Source organism: Heloderma suspectum, chromosome 1 (assembly GCF_057233095.1).
Source record: "Heloderma suspectum isolate Gila_16-S chromosome 1, 16-S_ref, whole genome shotgun sequence".
NCBI classification, from domain to species: domain Eukaryota; kingdom Metazoa; phylum Chordata; class Lepidosauria; order Squamata; family Helodermatidae; genus Heloderma; species Heloderma suspectum.
This window is the reverse complement of record NC_139458.1, coordinates 243702809-243724640: the sequence shown is the minus strand read 5'-3', so window position 1 is coordinate 243724640 and position 21832 is coordinate 243702809. Positions and strand designations below refer to the sequence as shown.

The 21832-nt window shown below is 44.1% G+C and overlaps 1 protein-coding gene across 1 annotated transcript in view; it reads right to left on the bottom strand.

Moving 5' to 3' along the window:
• MCM3 (minichromosome maintenance complex component 3) overlaps positions 1 to 17783 on the bottom strand; it is a 37588-nt gene extending 19805 nt beyond the window's left edge. The window contains exons 1-5 of the mRNA XM_084822681.1: positions 17610 to 17783; positions 15480 to 15592; positions 11040 to 11248; positions 10180 to 10310; positions 9532 to 9770 (exon numbers count right to left, since the gene is read on the bottom strand). Coding sequence (XP_084678807.1) covers positions 9532 to 9770; positions 10180 to 10310; positions 11040 to 11248; positions 15480 to 15592; positions 17610 to 17693 — 776 coding nt within the window. The 5' untranslated portion in view covers positions 17694 to 17783. The remainder of the gene's footprint in view (positions 1 to 9531; positions 9771 to 10179; positions 10311 to 11039; positions 11249 to 15479; positions 15593 to 17609) is intronic.
• Between the last annotated feature and the right edge of the window lie 4049 nt (positions 17784 to 21832).

The following is a 21832-nucleotide window of genomic DNA, read 5'->3' as shown; positions in this document are numbered from 1 at the left end:
AAATCTTAGTTGATGAATTTCTGGTTCATTCCTCTGGGGAAGACTCACAGCTCAGAAAGCTCTTTTAAACCACACTCCACATCTATTTAGTATGTACATGGCAGCATATTTCAAGGGACATTTTAAACATAGGTAAAACTACAAATGCCAAACACCAACTTAAGAACCAGTATGGTGTAGTGGTTAGAGCAAGGGTAGGCAACTACAGGAGATTGGGGCCATTTTGGCCCCCTGAACACCCCGCCCCTCGGCATACTGCAGTCTGTGGCGCACCACAGTTTGTGCCCCACAAAACATTTTATTTCAAAATCAGTGGTTTATCACTGAAATTCAGCGGCAAACTCTTTGTACTGCTAAAAAGATTAAGTTTAGCTTGTTGGCAAACAAGCTAAATTTGATCCTTTTAACATGCTATTGCTACCCCTGGGTTAGAGTGTTGGACTAGGAAGACCTGGGTTCAAGTCTCCACTCATCCATGAAACTCTCCGGGTGACCTTGGGCTAGTCACTGACTCTCAGCCTAACCTACCTCACAGGATTGTTGTGAGGATAAAATGGAGAGAAGGAGGATCATATATGCCACCTCAGGCTCTTTGGAGGAAAAAGGGTGGGCTATAAATGTTACAAATAAATAAAATTTAGTAGCCCTAAACAACTTGGGACCAGGATACCTGAGAGCGCACCTCATTCCTTACCAACCTGCCTGGTCACTGAAGTAATCAGAGGGCATGTTCCTGGTGGTTCCACATAGACCCATGGCCTGGTTGGAGTCCACCAGGATGAGAGCTTTCAGTGTGGTGGCCCCCTTCCTGTAAACTCCCTGACTTTGGGGGTCAGGCAGGCACCAGTGTTGTGTTCCTTCTGGTACCTCCTGATGACATTGTTATTTCCAGAGGCCTTCCTTGAGTGACCAGCTGCAGTTTATTAAATTTGGCCTTATTGGAACTTGACTTTTAAAAAACGTTTTAACTGTTTTAACATGGTGTTTTATTCTTTAATCTTTGCTGTTCACCGCTCCAAAATCTTTTGATGTGGAGCGGTATAGAAATATTGTAAATAAATAAAACAAAAATAAAATAAAATCCAATTTATCTCTCATGTAGGATGGAATGCTTCTTCTAAGATAATACCTGCCATAACACATGGGTTGTATCATCTAAAAACAAAGTTGCTTCAGAAATACAGGTTTTGCCCATATGCTAACTGAATTGATAAATGAAAAGACAAACTCATAATAAATGTGTCAGTCAGACTGCAGCTCTAGTATCTCCCAACGATTTGCAGGTGCTGCATGCAAACTCGATTCCCTCCACAAAACACATAGGAAGCCCCAGTTGTAACATTTAGAAGGATCCAACAAATTCTTAAGAATCAAATCAATCTTTGTTTATACATTCTTTTTTCTGCCTTTGATTCTAGCCCATCACTAGGATAAGATGGATTCTTTTAAGCAAAACAGGCATTTCACAGATTTTGAACAGGTTTCTCTCAGTGACTAGAAAAACTGCATCATAAGTTTGCTAGTGGTGAGTTTCTTTACTACCCACGAGCAAGGCATTTATCTGAAGGCAAGGATAGAACGTTTTAAGTTGTTAGTTACTTTAAACATGACATTTGTCTTTTTTTTTTCAAGTTTCCAGTGCATATGGAAGACTTTGACTGGATTTGGACATTAAAGCTTGATTTAGTGCAGCCTTCCCCAACCTCATAGAGCCTCGTGTGGCACAGAGTGGTAGGCGGCAGTATTGCAACTGAAACTCTCCCCACAACCTGAGTTCGATCCCAGCGGAAGCCGGGTCTCGAGTAGCCAGCTTGGGTCGACTCAGCCTTCCATCCTTCCGAGGTCGGTAAAATGAGCACCCAGCTTGCTGGGGTAAAGGTGGTCACAACTGGGGAAGGCAATGGCAAACCACCCCACTATAGTCTGCCATGAAAACGCCAGCGCAAGCGGCGTCCCTGTAGAGGTCAGTAATGACCTGGTGCTTGCACAGGAGGAACCTTTCCTTTCCTCTCCCCAACCTGGTGCCCTCCAGATGTTTTGAACTACAACTCCCAGCACTTCCGATCCTTAGTTGAATGGGGGTGATGGGAGCTGAAATCTAAAATGTCTGGAAGGAACCACACTGGGGAAACCTACACCAAATTATGAGTTGGCATTGCAGCCATACCAGGGTATTACCTATTTTCATTATAGCTGAAACCTTTAGATCAAGGGGTGTGCAATTTGTGGCTCTCCAGATGTTTGGCCTAAAACTCCCATCAGCCCTTGCCTGCACAGCTGATGAGGGTGATTGGAGTTGTAGCCCAACATATCTGGAGGGCCACAAGTTGCCTACTCTTAGGCTAGACCAATAGAATTGGAAACCTTTTTATTTGTCTTAAAAAGCACCCCTGATTAGTCAGCGGTTTTTTAAAATTTAAATGCTCTTAAAAACTGCAGGAGGCAGAAACCATTGTACAATAGGGCGTTCCTACTGAAAGAAATAAATGTTGGACAAAATGTAAAATCTATTTATACTTCCATAATATTGTGGGGTCACTATCAATTCAAACAGAATCAATACTTCATGTTTTTCAGGTTGGGAGCAGATTGCCTGAAAGATCACTTTCTCTTTTATGTACTTAACCAAACCTGAAGATCCTTTTGGAGGCCCTGCTGTAACTCACTAGAACAGTGGTCTCCAAATGTTATTTTATTTTTATTTATTTATTGCATTTATATCCCGCCTTTTTCCTCTTGCAAGGAACCCAAGGCGGCTTACATTATCCTCCTCCTCTCTATTTTAGCCTCACAACAACCACCCTGTGAGGTAGGTTGGGCTGAGAGTCCATGACTGGCCCAAAGTCACCCAGGGAGCTTCCATGGCTGAGTGGGGACTAGAACCCAGACCTCCCGGCTCCCAGTCCAACACTCTAGCCACTACACCACACTGGCTTTCTCTCTTTTTGGATCATGCATCCCTATCAGTGAAAATGTTTTGAGTGCACCCCCCCAATATATGTATATTTATAAATTATATACATATACTACTGTACCAATATATTATGCACATTATGAAGCATACACAAAAAGTAAAAATTAAACAGAATGAGATAAAGATGAAATAAATATATATTTTTAAAAAATTATTTAGTTATTAACAGGACAAAAAAACTTTTTGTTCTCACAAAAAAATATTAATATAATCTGTGAATCCACTTAATTGTGCACATGTTGCTGCTACACGCTGATGATCAAACAAGGGCACCACTGTCAACTTGCAAGGTAGGGAAAGGTCTCCTTGCAAGAAGGGGAAAGGCGTGCTTGGCCAGGCTTCTGCCCGTGAGTCAGGCGTCCTGGTGGCCAGCACTGCACCCTGCGCAGCGCCCCCACTCCTTGGCCGACTGGTGGCTTGGTCTGGGCTGTTAACCCTTCCCACTCTCCTTGGCAGGATGGAAGCTGAGAGGAAAGTGCCCATGTCCTTCTTGGCTTCATTCTGTGGAAGGAGAGTGGGAAGCATTAATCTCCTTCCCGCTTTCCTTCAGCCACCGCCACCACCCTCCTTGCACAGAACAGCTGCTCGTAGGAGCAGTGGGAGGCAGCTCGCACACCCCAGTGGATTGTTTTGCGCACCCCCTGGGGTGCGTGCACCCCACTTTGGAGACCACTGCACTAGACAGAGGGCCTTTTCAGTGGTGGCACCCCAGTTATGAAACAGCCTTCCCAGAGAGGCTTACCTAGCACCATATTTATGCTGTTTGGGGCACCAGGTGAAAAGGTCTTTTAAATAACTTAAGTCTTTTAGCCTGGACCTCTCAGATTGAAATTAGTCTTTTAATTATATTTTAGTTTTTCTTGTGTCATACTTGTTTATGTTGCTTTTGTTTGTGAGCCACTGAGAGAGCTTCTATTATGGGGCATCTATATAAATGTGGTAATAAAATAAAGCAAACTTTCCCAACCTGTTACTCTCTAGATGTTTTGGCCTTCAACTCCCATCAGCACTAGCCAGTATGGGAATGCTAGGAGTTGCTGTCCAAAACATCTGGAAGGCACCAGGTTGGGGAAAACTGAAATAAAGGGTTATTGACTGTATTCAAATATCAAGTTACAAGATTAACAGAGCATAAGAACTTCTGAGCATTCACATTAATAAAAATTGAAACTGCATGACTTAACAATTTAAGATGGGCAAACAGTGGTACATTAGCTAGGCATTCGTGTTACATCAAGTTTGAAGGATTTAATAAGAGTTAAATAAAGTTATCATAAAGTTACTGATGGACAAATGTGAAACCTAGTCTGGCAGCGTTGCTTATGCTCCCTACATTCCTGTTTCTCTTAGCAATTGTACCAATTATCACTTTCCAAACAAGGATGAGAAAGAAGCGCCGGGCTCTATCACACCAGTATGATCTGGCGAGGGGAGAGGCAGGATAAAGCATAATTGCTACATAGGTAGAAGGAATGACTCAGACTCAGTAGGCCTCAAACACAACAGTTTTTTATTTATCACACACAGAACTGCAGAACCTAGCAGAAGCTCCACCCACTGATGCTACTCCGAATACTACAGGAGCTGCCAAGTTTCAAAACAATAACTAGCCCACAGTACCTGCTCCCCTAGAATACATAACATTCCTCCCCGCTTTATAGTCTTTCAACCAATGAGGAGGTACTGTCTCTGCACTCGACTAGTAGGTGTAGCTTGCTCAGTTGACTTTCTTTCAGCAACTGCTGTAGGTAAGGAAGGAGTATTGTTCCCATCAGTTTGTGGTTCTGGCACGTCAACTGGTGGTGAGAGAAACACATCAGTTCCAAACAGATCTTCAGTGGCCACCTCTGCTGATGACAACCCACTCTGGCCAGAATGCCTTCGCAACTAGTCAACATGGCGATGCCATACTGACCCATCTGCACACTGGACCTTGTATGACACATGTCTAGTGACCTCAGTGATAGAGGAAGGAACCCACCTCAGTCCAGCACCGTTGCTCCTAGCAAACACCTGATCTTATGGGGCAAATGAACGGAGAGTAGGAGCTGAGAAGGCAGCATCCAGAGCTTCCTCCCATTTGCTTTGTAAGCCTTCAGCTAAATCTGGGTGGAGACGGTCAAGGCAAGTTTTTAGACGCCGCCCCATAAGTAACTCTGCAGGACTGTCCCTGTTGTTTGTTGCACAAGGGGTAACATGCTGAGCAATGAGAAACCTGGCAAGGCGTGTTGGCCAGTCTCCTCCCACAATGTGCTTCAGGGCAACTTTTGTTGTCTGCACCATCCGTTCAGCTTGGCCATTTGCTCGGGGACAACGGGGTGCAATGGTGACAGCCCAAATAAGGTTCTTGTCTGCAAATGATTTAAATTCAGCAGATGTGAAAGCAGTCCCACTGTCTGAGACTACAGTATCCAGCAACCCATGGATTGCAAATAAGTGGCACAGTGCTGTGACTGTTGCAGAGGCTGTTTACGATGGTACTAAGACTACTGCAAGCCACTTTGAGTAAGAATCTACCACAGTCAAGAAGTTCTTTCTTTGAATTGTCCTTCAAAATCAATATAGATTCTTGACCAAGGCTTCTTGGTCACTTCCTGTCGAAAGACAGGCGCCCTTGGTGGATTGTGCCTGGTGGCTTGACAAGTATTGCACCCATTTACAGTTTTCTTCAATATCGGAGTCAATACCGGGCCCAGACATAGCTCCTAGCCAATGCTTTCATGCAAAAGATCCCTGGATGAGCTGCATTGCAGTATGGTCAAGATGGTTTGACGACCTTTATCTGGAGTAACAACACAGTTTCCCCATAGCAGACATCCCTTATGCACAGACATCTCATGCTGGCAGCATTTGAATGGCTTAAATTCCTCTAGCAGTTCCTTATCTGGCCATCCCCTCCATACCCAGTTTGAACATGAGCCAGTACAGGATCTTGAGCAGTCAGCCTAGCAATTTGATCAGCCTGAAGAGGTGGGTCAGGAAGGACGTCTAGCATTGGGACTTTCAGTGGAGTAGGTAAAACAACATCTGGAATCTGAAGTGGTACCCAACTCAATCCATCGGCATCAGCTCTTGCCTTTCCTGGTTTGTAGACAAGTGTATAATCATAAGCATGGAGCAGAATGCTCCAACAATGCATGAGAGGTGATAGTATGTAGGCTTACCAGGAGAGAAGATTCCTAGAAGAGGCTTGTGGTCCATGTATATTGCAAAAGCATGGCCATAGAGATAGTGGTGGAACTTTTTGACTCCTGCAATAACAGCCAAGCCTTCTCTGCCAATTTGTGCAAAGTTTCTTTCAGTGGATGACATAGTCCTTGAATAATAAGCAATTGGTGCCTCTGTGCCATCTGGGAATTTGTGGCTTAGCACAGCACCGACCCCGGAAGAAGAAGCATCAGTAGTAAGGATTAGTGGGGGGTTTTCAGCATAATGTACAAGCACAGAATTTGAACTCAACAAGCGTTTGACATTCTGGAAAGCATTCTCATGCTGGCTGGTCCATTTCCATGGAACTCCTTTTGCCAGCAAGTGATGCAGTGGCTCAGCAATGGTAGCCTTTTGTGGAAGAAACACATGGTAGAAATTGAGAAGTCCCAAGAAGGCCTGAAGCTCCTGCTTTGCTTTTGGAGCAGGTGCGTCATGAGTCGCACATATTTTTTTCATCAGTGGGGTGAATGCCAGAAGCATCAATACAATAGCCCAAAAACTGGAGGTTCCAATTTCACATTTCACCTTTTTTACATGAATGCCAGATGTGTCAAAATGATGTAGGACTCAGCAAGCTCTTCCTCTGTTGGTCCCATGAGCAGACATCATCAAAATATAGTACAACACCTGGAATTCCAGAAAGTAGGGTTTCCATGAATTGTTGGAATGGTCCAGAGGCCACAGACATCCTAAATTGCAGATGCTTTAACTTGGAATGCCCCTCAATGAGTGATTATTGTTTGGGCATCTGCTGTAGAATCATTGATGACCAACTGTTGATACGCTTGGCCCAGATCAAGTTTTGCAAAGACTTTCCTTCCACCAAGAACAGTGAGGAATTGATTGACAGAAGGCACTGGAAATGGATGCAGCTTAAGTGCCTTATTCACAGTGCACTTGTAATCCCCACACAGTCTCGCCTTCCCATCAGGCTTTAATACCGGCACAATGGGTGTAGCCCACTGGGTCTGTGTGGTTCTAGCCCACCTTGCTTGATGAGATGCTCAAGCTCTTCGTCAGTTTTTTCCAGCAATGCAAAAGGCACGTTCCTGGCTTTCATGCAAATTGGTGCAATGGATGGATCCAGACGGAATGACACTGGCTTCCCTTTGTATTCACCCAGTTCTTCAGAAAATACCCTTGGAAATGTATTAACAATTGCTGCAAGCCAACCTGTAGTAAGGGCATGAATCCCTTGAATGCTAATCCCTATTGATGAGAACCGGTTTCTCCCCAAGAGGTTTTTCCTCTGCCCCTCCACAGTTATAAGTGGAAGCTTCCCTTGGAAGAAGCCATACTGTACATCTACAGTGCAGCATCCAATGATATTAACCTTCTTTGCATTGTAATCATGCAGAATGCATGATGGACTTGACAACTTTGGAGCAAGGATCCCAGAAAATATGTGCTTAAAGGCATCTGTTAATTATGGATACCTCAGATACCGAATCCACTTCCATTTTGTACTTCCAGCCATGGATTAATACTGTTGCATACAACACCAAATCATGAGGTTCCTTGCCACAGACCTTCTGAATGTGATATAGCTGTTGAGTTTCATCACCCTGTGGATAATCAACCCCACGAGATGCTAGGTGAAGTGACTCTTTGCTATAGTTCCCTAGCTTTGTGCTGACAGATTTTGAATGGCAGACTTGCTCAAGGAGACCCTTCTTCTTGCAACACCTGCATTCAGCATCCTTGAATCTGCACAGAGAGTGCTGATGTGGTCCTCCACAGCCTGAGCAGGAATAGGTAAGTCAGGGCCTATCTGCAGATTTTATGGAGAGTGCATTTCTTGTGTTCTGTTGACCCTGCTGCCCAGACTTCTCAGCCTGCTTGCTCCAAATGGCATTTACATCATTTGCATCTCTCTTGAGTTGTGTGACATATAGTGATACAGTCCCACTGGCTAATGCCTTTTCTTGAACCATTGCAAATGTTAAGTGTGGCTCGGACAGGAGGCATTATTGTAGTGCTTCATCATAAACCCTACAGACAAGGCAATCCCTCAACATATCCTCTAGAAAATCCCCAAAGTTGCAGTGCTGAGAAAGATGACGCAGTTCTGCAATATAAGTGGCAATGCCCTCTCCAGCTTGCTGTATTCGTTTGTGAAATTTAAATCTCTGCACAATAACTGAAGAATTTGGTGAGAAACGTATCTTTGGTAATCCTAAAAGTTCATCAAATGTCTTAGTTTTGGGTGAGGCAGGAGCAGTGAGGGATCTTATAATGGTAAATTTCTGTGGCCCACAAACAGTTAAGAGCACAGCTCACTTTTATTCAGCATTAGCTACCTTATTTGCCTCAGGCTAGAATGAATGCCGTTCTGCATAAGAATCCCAGGGAAGAAAGTTGACCAACATCAAACTCTTTGATATGTCCAAAAGCAGCCATTTTGATTTTAATTCTCTTTAAAAAAAACTCACAGGGGTTGTTCAAGTTCTTCAGTGGGCCTAGCTGACTGCTTCCCATTAGCTGTATTCACTGGATTCACAGTCCTTGCTGCCTGCATTTCTCAGGATCTCATCCAAGTCGCCACAAATTATTGTATATATTGAAGGAACAACTCTAAGACTCAGTAGGCCTCAAACACAAAAGTCTTTTATTTATCACACACAGAACTGCAGAGCAGAAGGTCCACCCACTGCTGCTACGCCCAACTCTACAGGAGCTGCCAAGGTTCAAAACAATAACTAACCCAATGTACCCCCCCCCCCAGAATATGTAACAATAATCCTAAAGATCTACTGAGGGAGGCCCTGGGATCTACTAGTAGATCATGATCAACATTCTGCCTGCCCCTGCTCTGCTACAGCAACAGTATTTTCCTGATTAAAAGGGGATGGTGGCAGGTACTTGGCACAGCAGCCAGACTCTGGTACACACAGTAAAGCAACCTCACTAGAACTGGACAGATCTTATCATACGAATCTGTGACAGCTGGGCACTACACAGGCAACACCTATTGCCATAAGCCTCACTGAGGCCAGGTTCGCACAATCGCAGGGGTAGAAGAAACCATCGTGGCTTCTCCCCTGTCCCTGTTGTTTACATAATTACCCACGCTGCTGGACGGGTTGGCATGTCATGCGAACCTGGCATGCAGTGCGGCTTTAGACCCACCATACAACCCACAGGTTGTAGCGTGGGCACGAAGCCACCCCTGCTGCACACCAGGTTCACACAACATGTGCTGCAGTGCGAGTAATTATGTAAACGGGCACGTGCAGGGGAGAAGCCATCATGGCTTTTTTTTACCCCAGCGATCGTGCGAACCCAGTCTGTGTAACTGAAAGTTATGACATCAAGTCAACAATAAGCTTGCATGCTGCAGAACATACCTAAATGTCCCTGAAGTGTAGCCACCTTTCTTTCCTGGCAGACAACGGAATGTTCCAATGACTTGTACTCTGTCCCCTGGCTTCACTTTGTCCACTAAGTCATCATCTAAAATTATGTCCACGGAGCGAGGTAGCTGTCCAGCTGGTGCTTTCTCTGGCATTTCCTGAATTGTGATGGTTTGATGGTCCTTGTATGTAGAAAGGCCAAATTCTGTCTCAAGAGGGTTGTTCTCTTCATCCTAGACAAGCAATGTAAAATAAAAGTCAACTCCCTTAATTTAGAGAATTTGTAGATCTGAAAAAATGTTCAGGAATGTGCTATGCAGATGTTTCTTTACTCAGGCTATTCAGTACATAGGTGCTGCCAGCACTACATGTATTCTGAAATTGTAAGCAAACTTATAAGTTACAACTGGGCACCAATTTTGGCTCAGAGAATCTTAAGCTTTCACTTTAAAAAGAAAAAGAAGGTAGCCCTCATTGCTAGAAATACAGATGTGTAGATGTGTGAACAATGCCTGGTAATCATTCTGAATATGTAAGGAGGATTTTCCATAGTATCTTACACAGCATAAAATTCGAACCCCCACCTGAAGTGGTAGTGGCCTGAAACAGACACTCTGAGGACATGGAACCTATTCAGCTCACCTTGGTGGGGTAAACAGCTGTGGATGGAAAAGCTTCCAGGGATGTCATATCTGTATACCGACGCTCAATGGTCTTCTTGGTAGCAGGGCAGTAGTGCACACTGCGGACTATCTTTGGGCGCACCAAAGAGCCTGTGTTGGGGTGAGAACAAAGTACTGGATTTTGTTCAATGCAGAGCTAAAACAGTAGTCACTCCAGGCTAAATTCTAATGTTTTGTTTCAGAGTGTAACATTTTTAATGGTCACATTAACGCACCAACTCTATCATATTCCCTAAATTCAGTATAATTTATTCCGAAGCAAGCATGCAAAGGAATGCAGCCCTTTAAATGTATTGTAACCCACCCAGAGCTTTTAAAAAGATAAAGGCCAACATGAAATCTATTTACAACAAGTGCCACAAGATGGTTACTAGTTCCCAAGCAATAACCACCACCTGTCTCAGTTCTCATGAAATGCAGTGCTTAGCCATTTTAATAACACTTTCCTGTTAATAACACAATGTCTACCTAGTCTTGGTCCCCAACAGTTGTTTAAAGTGTATTAAGGAAAATAAAAAAAACCTCAGGAGAATGTCCATTTCCATAGAAAATTATTGATCATTATTACTTATTTAATAGCTTTATATACCGCTTACCATATTTAAAAAAATATCTTACACATCTTAGAAATATGCACCCCTACGTTAATTCATCTATCCATTAGAGCTAGAAGTAGAGGGTAAAGTCAATTAAGGGGTTATCGGAGTGAATGAGGTGCTTCAAAAGACTACATTTGCCCCACTACCCATCATGCTCCTACCCATTCAGTATCAAAGGCTGCTTCACAGCTCAACTTTGCTTTCAGACATTTTCACTCACATTTTGTAACGATACCCTCCACACAGACAATGCAGCTGAGGAAGTGGGATGTTAATGTCCGGGGCGTCACATGTTTAGATCCAAAGCTGCCCTCAAGCCCAACATAAAAATCTTCATACTGCTTTGAATATGTGGCATCAACAGAAGCAACAAAGTCCTTCAGGGCACGCTGGAAAGCCACCATCTCCTCAAATGCACTGTTTAGCAGACTAGAGCAAAGAAGAACAAGACTTATTAGCCCTGCTGTCAGAAAAAAGCCCATGCCATAGGGGGAAAAATATTTTTTACTGCTGTGTCAGTCCCTCCTAAGATGTCAACAGGCAGTTGTTCAGGAGTGCCCCAGTCCTCAGAGAGATGTTTACTGCTCTTACTCCCCTCTCCCACCTTAGTTGCCCAGCTTAGTTCCTTCTGTCTAAAGGAAAACTGCATCAACACCCGCCAGTTTAACCTTTAAATGTGCTACAAACCCTGGCTATGGATTGCCCTGAATATGAAATGCAACACTCCTAGAACCTTTCTAATTAAAGTAATTACCTCTAGCTTAAGGATCAGAAACTGGACCCCAATGGACCAAATTTGGCCCCTGAAAGCCCAGCCATTGCCTACCCATTGAGATATTGATCCTATCAAAGCACATGAGGTTACTTTAAATGTAATAGATGGTCATTTATTCTTTACCTATCAGCCAATTTACAAGATCAAATCAGCCCATAGGATGTGGCATGAGCTGGTGGCCATTTTTAATATTCAAGCATCAACATGAGGGTTAGAACAGGCCATGGGTTCTGTGACGGTTGTTTAACCCTCACATAACCTGTGGTTTCTGGGTTCGGATAACAAGCTGTGGCTTGAATATTCAGGATGGCACCCATGGGTTGTTCTAGGGTTAATCAAGGGTCTTTAACCCTCAAATAATCCATGATGCCCAGGTTTGCACGACACAGTAAGCTTTGGCACACCCCTACTGCAGCTTGCATATTCAAAATGGTGGCTGACACACCTTTAGGAGCCCCGCGGGTTAATTAACTCACCATGGCTTATCATGTCATGAACTGAGTCATGGTTTATCAAGGTAGCCTGAATGATATTTTCTCATTAAGTTTTGAATTTGTTATATGAGAATCTGAACAGGTAGGTTTCTTCCATGAAATTCATGCATTATTTATGGAGTAGTGTTTGAGAGGGCTCATCTCCTGTATGAATAATTGCTTTAAAATATATTTTTATTTGATACAGTAGCATCTAAAGAGGAAAAGTGAAGAAACAAGGTAAATATTGGATACCCATAGTGCTTCTGTTGTATCTTCATATCTTTGAAAACTTTGTTTAAATTATGCTGGCAGTCCTTTTATTACTTGATGTTTTGTTCAAGTGCTACAAGCTTTTTTCACATAGATGTGGTGGTTCTATGACAATGTTCAGACAACTAGTATCAAACCATATGTTATTCTTTGCATGTGTGTATCTTAATATGAAGTGTAAGGTTTTAATACCTAGTGTCTTGGAGCATTGCTTTTCTACTATTGTACATTAGGTGTTGTATCATATACACCAGCATATTTGTATTTATCTGTACAATAGTTTTCTGTCCAAGTGCATTTTACTGCCTCCTGTAGAAGTAATTGATAACCAAAGCACAACAAAATCAAAGGCATCTATCATAAAGAAAGTTACAATTGTCTTCAAAAGTTAACAAAGACTGAAATGGTTACAACAGTTCAGAGAATAATCTAAAGGTATAGGACACAGGTATTAGGGCTGTTCACATAGCACACTAACCCACACTCAGTGGTTGAGTGTGGGTTGTTGTTCAACTGTGGGTTGTTTGTGGAACCGTAGGTTAGCATGTTGTCTGAATCGAGAACATTTTGTGCAGGGTGGCTTATTAACCATGCAGTGTTAACAAGCCACAACAAAAAACCATGGGTTCTCAAGGTGGCTTGTTCGAGAAAAATAAACCACATTGCATGGTTAACAAGCCACCCTGCGTAAAATGTCCTGGGTTCAGACAACACAGTAACCCACGGTTCAACAAACAACCCATGGTTCAACAACCCACACTCAGCTACTGAGTGTGGGTTAGTGGTTGTGCGAACGCAGTCATTCTCTTGAAACTAAGTGTTTCTGTCCCTGAAAACTCCTGGATGAGACATAGCCTTGGTGGGGTAGAGCTAGCTGTCGAGCAGATGGCTGCATAGCTTGAGCGCTCCACTGTTAACCTGCCAATTAACATTAATTTACTTGCTTTGGATGCTAGAAACTGAATAAATCACTACTTTCCTAAAGCCTGGGAGTGAAACATGGAGCCGACAACACAAAAGATCAAGATTTAAAAGAATACTTTCAGCCTAAAAAGCAGAAAGAGCAACTGACCAGCGAAGAATATTCTGACAGCAGCAAGGTGGCGAATAATGTCCCTAAACCTGTAAAAGGGGGAAAGAATGAACCAGAATAGCCCAAAGAAGAACTGATAAGAATGTTCCTACAGACATTTAAAACTGAAATGCAAGAAGAATAGCGGAGATCTATAACCCCACTTGAGGAATAAATCAAGTTTACTAACAAACTAGAAGGAACAGAACAGACAGCTTCTGAAGCATTAATATGAGTATGAGACAGGATCGAGAAATACAGGAACTTCAAAACCTAACAGATGTACTGGCCTGTAAACTGGAGGATGTTGAAAATTGGGGTGTAGAAATAATGTAAGATTTCGCAGGATCCCAGAAGGCGAGGAGGGGGGACCTTATGACTATACTAGTCAACTGGCTTAACAACCTATGCCCAGAATTAAAGATGGCCAAAGAAGATTTTGAATGTGCTCACAGGTCCCTGGCCCCCGCCCACAAAATCCAAATTGTAAGGGATACTGTTGAATGCATGAAAAGATATCCCAGAAAAATTCAAATATGGAAAGCAATTAATGCACTGCAAAAAATAACCTATAATGGCATAAAAGTTCCCATTTTCCAAGATGTGTCCCCAGAAACTTTACAACGCAGGCCAGCACTGTGCCCTTATACTGAACAGATAAAAGCAGCTGGACTTAAATATGAGTGGGGTTTCCCCTTTAAACTGACTGTTCTTCATGATAAGAAGACCTTTCTTGCCACCAATCCAATGCAAGCTGCTGCAGTATGCTAAGCACTTGACATCCCAGTTAAAAAAAGAACAGACCATCCAAATGTGAAAAATAAAGGAAAGGGAGGAAGAGAACAAGGACAAAGATGGCAGATCATTGGAAATTAAAAAAAAACAAGTATCTGAAGTCCTGAATCCACATCTCCCTCCCTCTTGAATACTACACTATTGAAAACTGAGACACCTACATGAGCAGGAAAATATCAAAATGAAAGAAGAAAGAACACAGCAGACATTCTAACTGTAAACGTTTCTCACTGTTTATTGTTCACATTAATAGCAAGCAAAAATAAGTATGCTTTTAAATAATAATTTCCAGACTTTGGGGTTTGATAAGCAACTACTAGCACTAGTAGTACTAGATTAGGCAGGAAAAGGTGGGAGCAGCAGGTATCTCTATGAAGAAGTTCCACATCCCAGATTTTCCCCTAAGTTGGAGAGCTGGAAGAGGCTCCAAGCTGGCAGGACATATACCTCTTGCCAGAACTGGGGTCATGTGACATTAGGTTTGTATTGGATGTTAATGTTTCCATTATGTTTAAGGATTAAACTCAGTCAGAGAGGGTTTGCAGAACAAAAGTATAGGAGAAGGGAAAGGGATACATATTTGAAAAGAGATTGCCACTTCCAAAATGGCTGCCAAAACACTCCTTGTTCCCAAAATGGCCACTGTTGCAGCCCTATAGAGGTCCAGAGGAGTCCTCCAATCTCCAGAGCATGCTCACTTCTGTACTATATAGAGGGAATACAGAAGAATATAATTTCTGCATAATTTCTGTCTCTAAATGTCAATGGACTAGGAATTAATAAAAGGAGCAGATCTGTTAATACTATAAAACCATTAACTCCTGATGTTATTTTCCTCCAGGAAATGCACAAAACGGACATGGCCTGGGAACTCTATTATCCAGCTTGCACGACCAACACAAACTATGGTGGCTTGTTGTGAGCCGCAGCGTGTACCGTGCACAGCCTGGCCACACCTTATCGTGTCATCCGAACCCAGTCAGCATGGCTTGCTGGAGGGTTAAATAACCCTCAAATTACCTTACAACAGCCCATAGGTGATTTGAGGGTTGTTTAACCCTCCAACAAGCCATTACAGCTGGGCAATTATGCAAATTGCAGCCAACATGTGCTGTCGCTCACAACAGGCCATCATGGGTTGTTTAAGCTAGGGTGGCTCATTTTGAGCATGTGAACTGGCTCTATATAAGCCGCCCTGAGATCCTTTTTGCGGGAGGGAGCAGAGTACAATATAATCCTTCTATACTTAACCAATTTTTTAAAAAAACATACCGGCTGGCTCTTTTCTCATTCTTTCTTCGGAGGTCATTGATATTCACAATCAGACGGTACTGGTTGTCACTAATCATGTCCCGGACTTTACTCTGGTAAATCCCCTGATCCTCCTGCAATGAAGGCAGAGTTACCAAGATGAAGTTGTAATTATTTGGGTAAGACACTACTCATAAAGTAATTTACTAATTCCATCATGAAATGAAAAACTTTTGCATCAAGTATGCTTGAAAAAATTGTTTTGGGCCCCAAATACATACCCTTTCTCCTCTGCAATAAAGATCTGTAGTTGTCAACCTCCCCCCCCCCCTCAACATACTCCAAATGTCCACTTGAAAATTCCTGGGGGCTTCAGCAGGCCACTTAAGCTTTTTTGTACTACAAATCAAAGCAAATACATAACTCATTTTAATAAGCATTAATCTTGCTTTTCTAATGCAATGGACGTTCCTATATTTGTGAGCAAAGTTCTATGTAGCTGGGTGCAATGTCTGTCAGCATAAACCTCTGGTCAAGTTCAGTATTCATCCTGGTTCCTTATTTGGAACCACAGTGGTTGTCAATCTTTTCCATGGACCACCTGAAGGAGCTTGCAGACCACAGTTTGAGCATCTCTGCTTTAAAATACTACATCTGCTGTTAGTTTTAGTTAGCAACAGAAACTGGGGGTTCAAAATCTTCCTTGGCATTGAAAAGGGAAGTGCCAAATCAATGCAAGAAATCTAGTGATGCCCACCAGGAAAGAAGTTGGAATTCACATCCCATCTAGTGCAATCTTTTGGTCTCTACTAGAAGCCCAGGAGCCTAATTTTTCAAAAGGAATATTGGAGCTCTGCCACAAACAGAAGAGCAGCACCTTATCCTGATGAGGGGTCAGACCATCATGTCACAATTTAAGCCCCACCTCTTAACAGCATTTAAATATAGTTTTTTTTTTAAAGCCCCACTCCAAACCCAGGCAAGTCCTTCCCCAGCCACACTAAACCAAAAGAAAATCCTTTGAATCAGAAAACGCTATAGAGCGCATTCACATTCCTACAAATGTAAGGAACATGATTCACAGTGCTACATGTACAGAAGCTACATGTAGCACATATCGAAATATACCTGAAGTCATATTGGCAAGGAACACTCCATTTCTGAAGGATGCCAAGCAGGAAAAGGGGCTAACAACTTTGCCTGCCTTTCCCCCCTTCTCCATCACTCCAACAAGTAAGAAAACATATTATCATTCTGCAGCTGTTCCAAACTTCTTAACTCTCAAGTGAGCATAGCTAGCACTATAAGGAAAGTGAAGTATGTCCTATATGTCTGGAGCAATAAAAGCTGGTAAACTTCTGAAGTGATTGCATTCATGCCCCAGTGGGGTAAGTGTCTGTTTCCTCGCCAGAAGTTAGGCCTAAATTAGCAGATATGCTCCAAGGTATCAAGAATCATCGATCCGAGGCTGTTACCTTGAACCAAGCATTCTCAGTTGAATAGAACAGCTGAACAAGAAATTCATCCACTCTTCTATTCGCTTACTCACCCACTCTGTCGCTTTATTGTTCAGTCGTGTCCGACTCTTCGTGACCCCATGGACCATAGCACGCCAGGCCTTCCTGTCCTGCGCTCTCTCCCGGAGCGTGCTCAAGTCCATATTCATTGCATCAGTGATGCTATCTAGCCATCTCATCCTCTGCCGTCCCCTTCTCCTTTTGCCTTCATTTACAAGGATGCCTTTACCAGTGAACTCCACCCACATCATCAGGATGAAAACTGACCCCAGCCCATAGACGCCCAGCTCCCTCAGCTCAGGACTTAATTTCTGAAATGACGTCCCAGGTGTTCAGCAAGCAGCACCCTCTGGCCTGGTGGCGGGCAGCTTGTGCTAGCGAGGGCTGATGGTAGCCGTAGGCCAAAACATTAGGGGGGGCACAAGTTGCCCACCCCCGCCTTTACCGCCAGATGAGCAAGGGCCTGTTACGGCAACTACTCACAAAACACTCCACACGTGCTCACCGGTATTCTTCTTTATTACCGCCCGACTCGTCCCAGGACTGAGCCGCGCCACCAGAAACCGTTTCTGCGACTCAGCCCCGGGCCACCCCCTGGCTCAGGCTGCGCACGGCCTCTCCGGACCTCGCTCACCTCATCGTCCAAAAAATCCAAGTACTCGCGCTGAGCTTCTCGCAGCTCCGCATCCTCCAGCGTGGGGACCGCGGGGGCCGCCATCCCGACGGAATCAACGCCGCGCTCGCTCCGGGCCCGCTTTTGCTTCTGCGCGAGCAGAAACCGCCGCGCTCGCTTCCCCTCTCGCAGGCTGCCCTTTGGCGCGGAACCGCGATACTTTTTCCCGCCAAGGCAGAAGGGCGGAGTAAAAACGACACCGCCCCCCCCACATAATCTTCTCATTGGTCTAGCTTGACATCACCGACCAGTAGAAACACTCAGTCGAGAAATGGTTCCGTTCCAGGCGAACGTTCCGAAACACCAGCCAATCGATGAAGACTTGGCGCGGGATATTTTTTTTGACGCTCGCAAATTGACGCGAGAGGCATTATGGGATATGCAGTTTCTGAAGCCCCGTTTTCTGTCTCCCGGGTTGACCTGGGATATCCAGTTTCCACGCGCAATAGAGAGCCGGAGCACCTATTTCTGCGGGGCCGGGCCACGCTGCTCTCCAGTGAAAGCTCCGTGAAGCTTTTGGATGCCCATATCGCTCGCTCAGGAAGCCCTTTCAGGCCGAGGAATATTGGCCGGAGCGGCGAAGGAAAGCGTTCCCGGCATGTCGGAGGAGTTGGGTGGTGTAGCGTATTGATCTGCCTTGCCTTCCCTCTAACTGGAATTGGGATTTGGAATACGCTGTGTTCGCGTTGCCTCGCCTCGCCTCACTCGGGTGTGTTCGTCATGTGAAGCGGCCATCAAGTTTCTTTTCCGTGCCGTACTCCTTAGCAAAGGACTGGAGTCTACGAACGTTTATTATGCCGTAATAGATGTGTGGATCTTTAAAGTGCCACGAGACTCCTTGTTGCTCTTGGCGAAAGTGTGTGATTTAAAAGGGGAGGAATTGGAGAGCTCGAACTTTTATTTCTTTGCATAAGTATTCTATCTAGTACAATATAGTGTTGGGACATCCGTGTAGCGCAGTACAGGAATAAAGAGTGAATGACTGCAAGATTATTTCAAAGCCGCCAGTTCTTACGGTCAAGATAGCTACTTTTGTTTTTAAGCTTATTTCAAGTATTTTGGCTATGAAAAGGAGTTCCTTTGCTCTCCACTAGCACTCTGTTTGTCCGCGTGTAATTCTGTTTTTTTTCTGGGGAAACGCCATGGCAGCTTCCCTGCTTCCCAGGGCTAAAAGTAGCGGCTGGGGGGGGGGGGGGGTGTCATCGGTATCGTGAGATGTGGAAGAAAGGGTTAACTCCCCCTCCCCTTCCACAAGCATCACACTTCCAGTCCTACTCACCTCCTCTTCACCCACCCCAACACAGCTGCTATGTAAAGGGACTGGGCAAACCGAGGATCCATGAAATCAGAAAGGGATCCTCATAATTTCATCTGAATTTTAAAGGGAGACCCACAAATCCACCCTCCAATCACACAGCACATCTGTCTCCGTGGTCTGAACCGGAAAAATCACGAATTGGCCACTTGTGGGGGCAGCCACGGCATTAAAAAATGGATTTTTGCCAGGGATCCTCTTGATTTCATATGATTTTTGCAGAACAAATCCCCCAAGCCACCATCATATCACAGAGCACATCTACCTCCATGGCCTGAACCAGAAAAATCATGGATCCACCAGTCGTGGGCGCAGGTATGGTGCAAAAACAGGGATCTGAGGCAGGGAACTTGAGGGATCCTTATGATTTTTACAAGAAAGGTAACCTCCAAACACCATCATATCACAGAGGATATCTGCCTCCATGGACTGAACCAGAAAAATCACGGATGCGCCACTCATGAGCTCAGCCACGGATCAAAAAAATGGATCTGAGGCAGGGATCCTCATGATTTTTACAAGAAAAATACCTGCAAACACCATCGTATCAGAGAACACATCTGCCTCCACTGACTGAACCACAAATATCAGGGCTCTGCCACTCGTTGATACCTCCACAGCACAAAAATGTGGATTAGAGGCAGGGATCCTCATGATTTTTACAGAGGAAATCCCTCAAACCACAGTCTAATCACAGACTACATCTTCCTCTACAGACTGGACCATGAAAATCACAGATGGGCCACTCATGGGCACAGCCATGGTGCAAAAACATGGATCTGAGGCAAGGATCCTCTTGATTTCATATGATTTTGACAGACCAAATCCCCCAAACCACAATCAAATCACAGAGCACATCTGCTTCCACAGACTGAACCAGAAAAATCAGGGATCCACTGCTCGTGGGCACAGCCAAGGGACAAAAACAGGGATCTGAGGGAGGGATCCTCATGATTTTTACAGGGAAAGGCCCCCAAAACACTATCATATCACAGAACACATCTATGCCCAGGGAATCTGTGACAAAACACATAGATTTGGGGCTTCATAGCACCATCAGATAAGATGCACAATTCAATATGGATTCTCTGAATTTTTGCATCGGGTCCGCTCAGCCCAACCCCCCCCCCCATCAAAGTACAGAATTCATCTTTGTCAAAGTATGCACACTAAAGGTGCAATCCTATGCATGTTTAGACAGAAAAAAGTCCTACAACTCCCAGCATGCCCCAGCCAGCCATAGGATTGCACCCTAAGAATCCCAGATCTGCTGCTTCCCAGCAGATCCCAGATCTTTTGCTTCACCTCAAATGGTGTGAACTGTTCATGTGAGGCATGGATCCTGATGGATCATCTGGATTTTATATGTAGTGCATCTAGAATCATAGCTGAATCACAAAGCAGACCCATGTCAGTGGCATGGATCCTATATTTCTCAGATCCAGGATGGCAAGAAAAAAAAATGGATTCAAGATGCAGTTCCTTATTTGGCTACACTTGGCTTGTGCTTCCTTTAGAACCAAGAACTCAAGTATAACATGATCACTTTCCCCCAGAGTTCCTGTAACTGCTGCTTAATCCACTAAGTCATCTGTGTTGGTTAGGATCAAGTCAAGGATCGCCATTCTAGTTCCTTCCTCCGCTTTCTGTAGGATAGAAGTTATCGGTAACATAAGTCAGGAATTTCTTGGAGGGGCCATGTTTTGCGGAATTTGTCTCCCAACAAATATCGGGGAAATTGAAATCCCCCATCATTCTTCCTTGAAACATTGGCAATTTGCTTTTCAAAAGTGTCATCCTCATCTTTTCCTTCATTGGGTGGCCGGTAATAGACTCTGACCACCATGTTCTTTTATTCTTTCTTCCATTTATTTTAACCCCGATGCTTTTGATAGGGCTACCAAGCTCCTCCTCCTGTATTTCTGTGCAGAAATATGTATTTTTAACATATAGTGCAACCCCACCTCCCTTTCTGTTCCTTCTGTTCTTTTGTGAACAAGTTATGTCCTTCAGTTGCTGTCATCCCACCAAGTTCGAGTTACACCCATCAAGTCATAATTTCCCTCTTGTATTTAGATTTCAAGTTCATTCTGTTTGTTTCCCATACTCTGGGCATTACTATATAGACATCGAAGACCATGTGCTTTATATTCTGGCTTTCTTCCTACATGTTTTTGAAGATTCTTATTGGGCACTATTAGAACTGTTCTCTCCATTGTGATGCATAAGCCTTCATCCATTGTTAACCCCCATCTTTATGCCTCCCTCCCCCATAGGATTCACTTTAAAGCCCTCCTGATGAAGTTCTTCATGCTGTGGCCAAACACATTCTTCCCAGCCCTTGCGAGGTGCAACCCATCCCCTGCCAACAGTCCACCTTCCAGGAAGTATAGCTCGTATTCCCAGAACCCAATCTCTCACATCGGCACCACTTTTACCCAGAGTATTTTTCTTTCCCTTTCTATCCCTCTTCTAACTACTGGAAGGATGGATGAGAAAACTATCTGGGCCCCAAAGTTCTGGAGTTTCCTTCCCAAAGCTTCAAAGTCATGATTTCTTCATAGCTGTGCTCGGCGGTATCATTTGTTCCCACATGGATGAGAAGAAAGGGATACGTGTCAGGGGGCTTTATGAGTGTAGGCAACCCTTCAGTCACATCTCAAATCCATCCCCCTGGGAGACAGCATACCTGGCGAGTCCATGGGTCTTCGTGACATACTTGGGTCTCGATCCCACACAGCAAGAAGTCTCCCACTACTACCACTCTTCTTGTTGTAGGCCTTGGTTTCATTGCCTCTGCTTGACTGACCTTCAGCCTCTTGCTCGCTCTCATGCCGGTTCCCCTGTAATTCTTCCTCTGGAGGCTGTC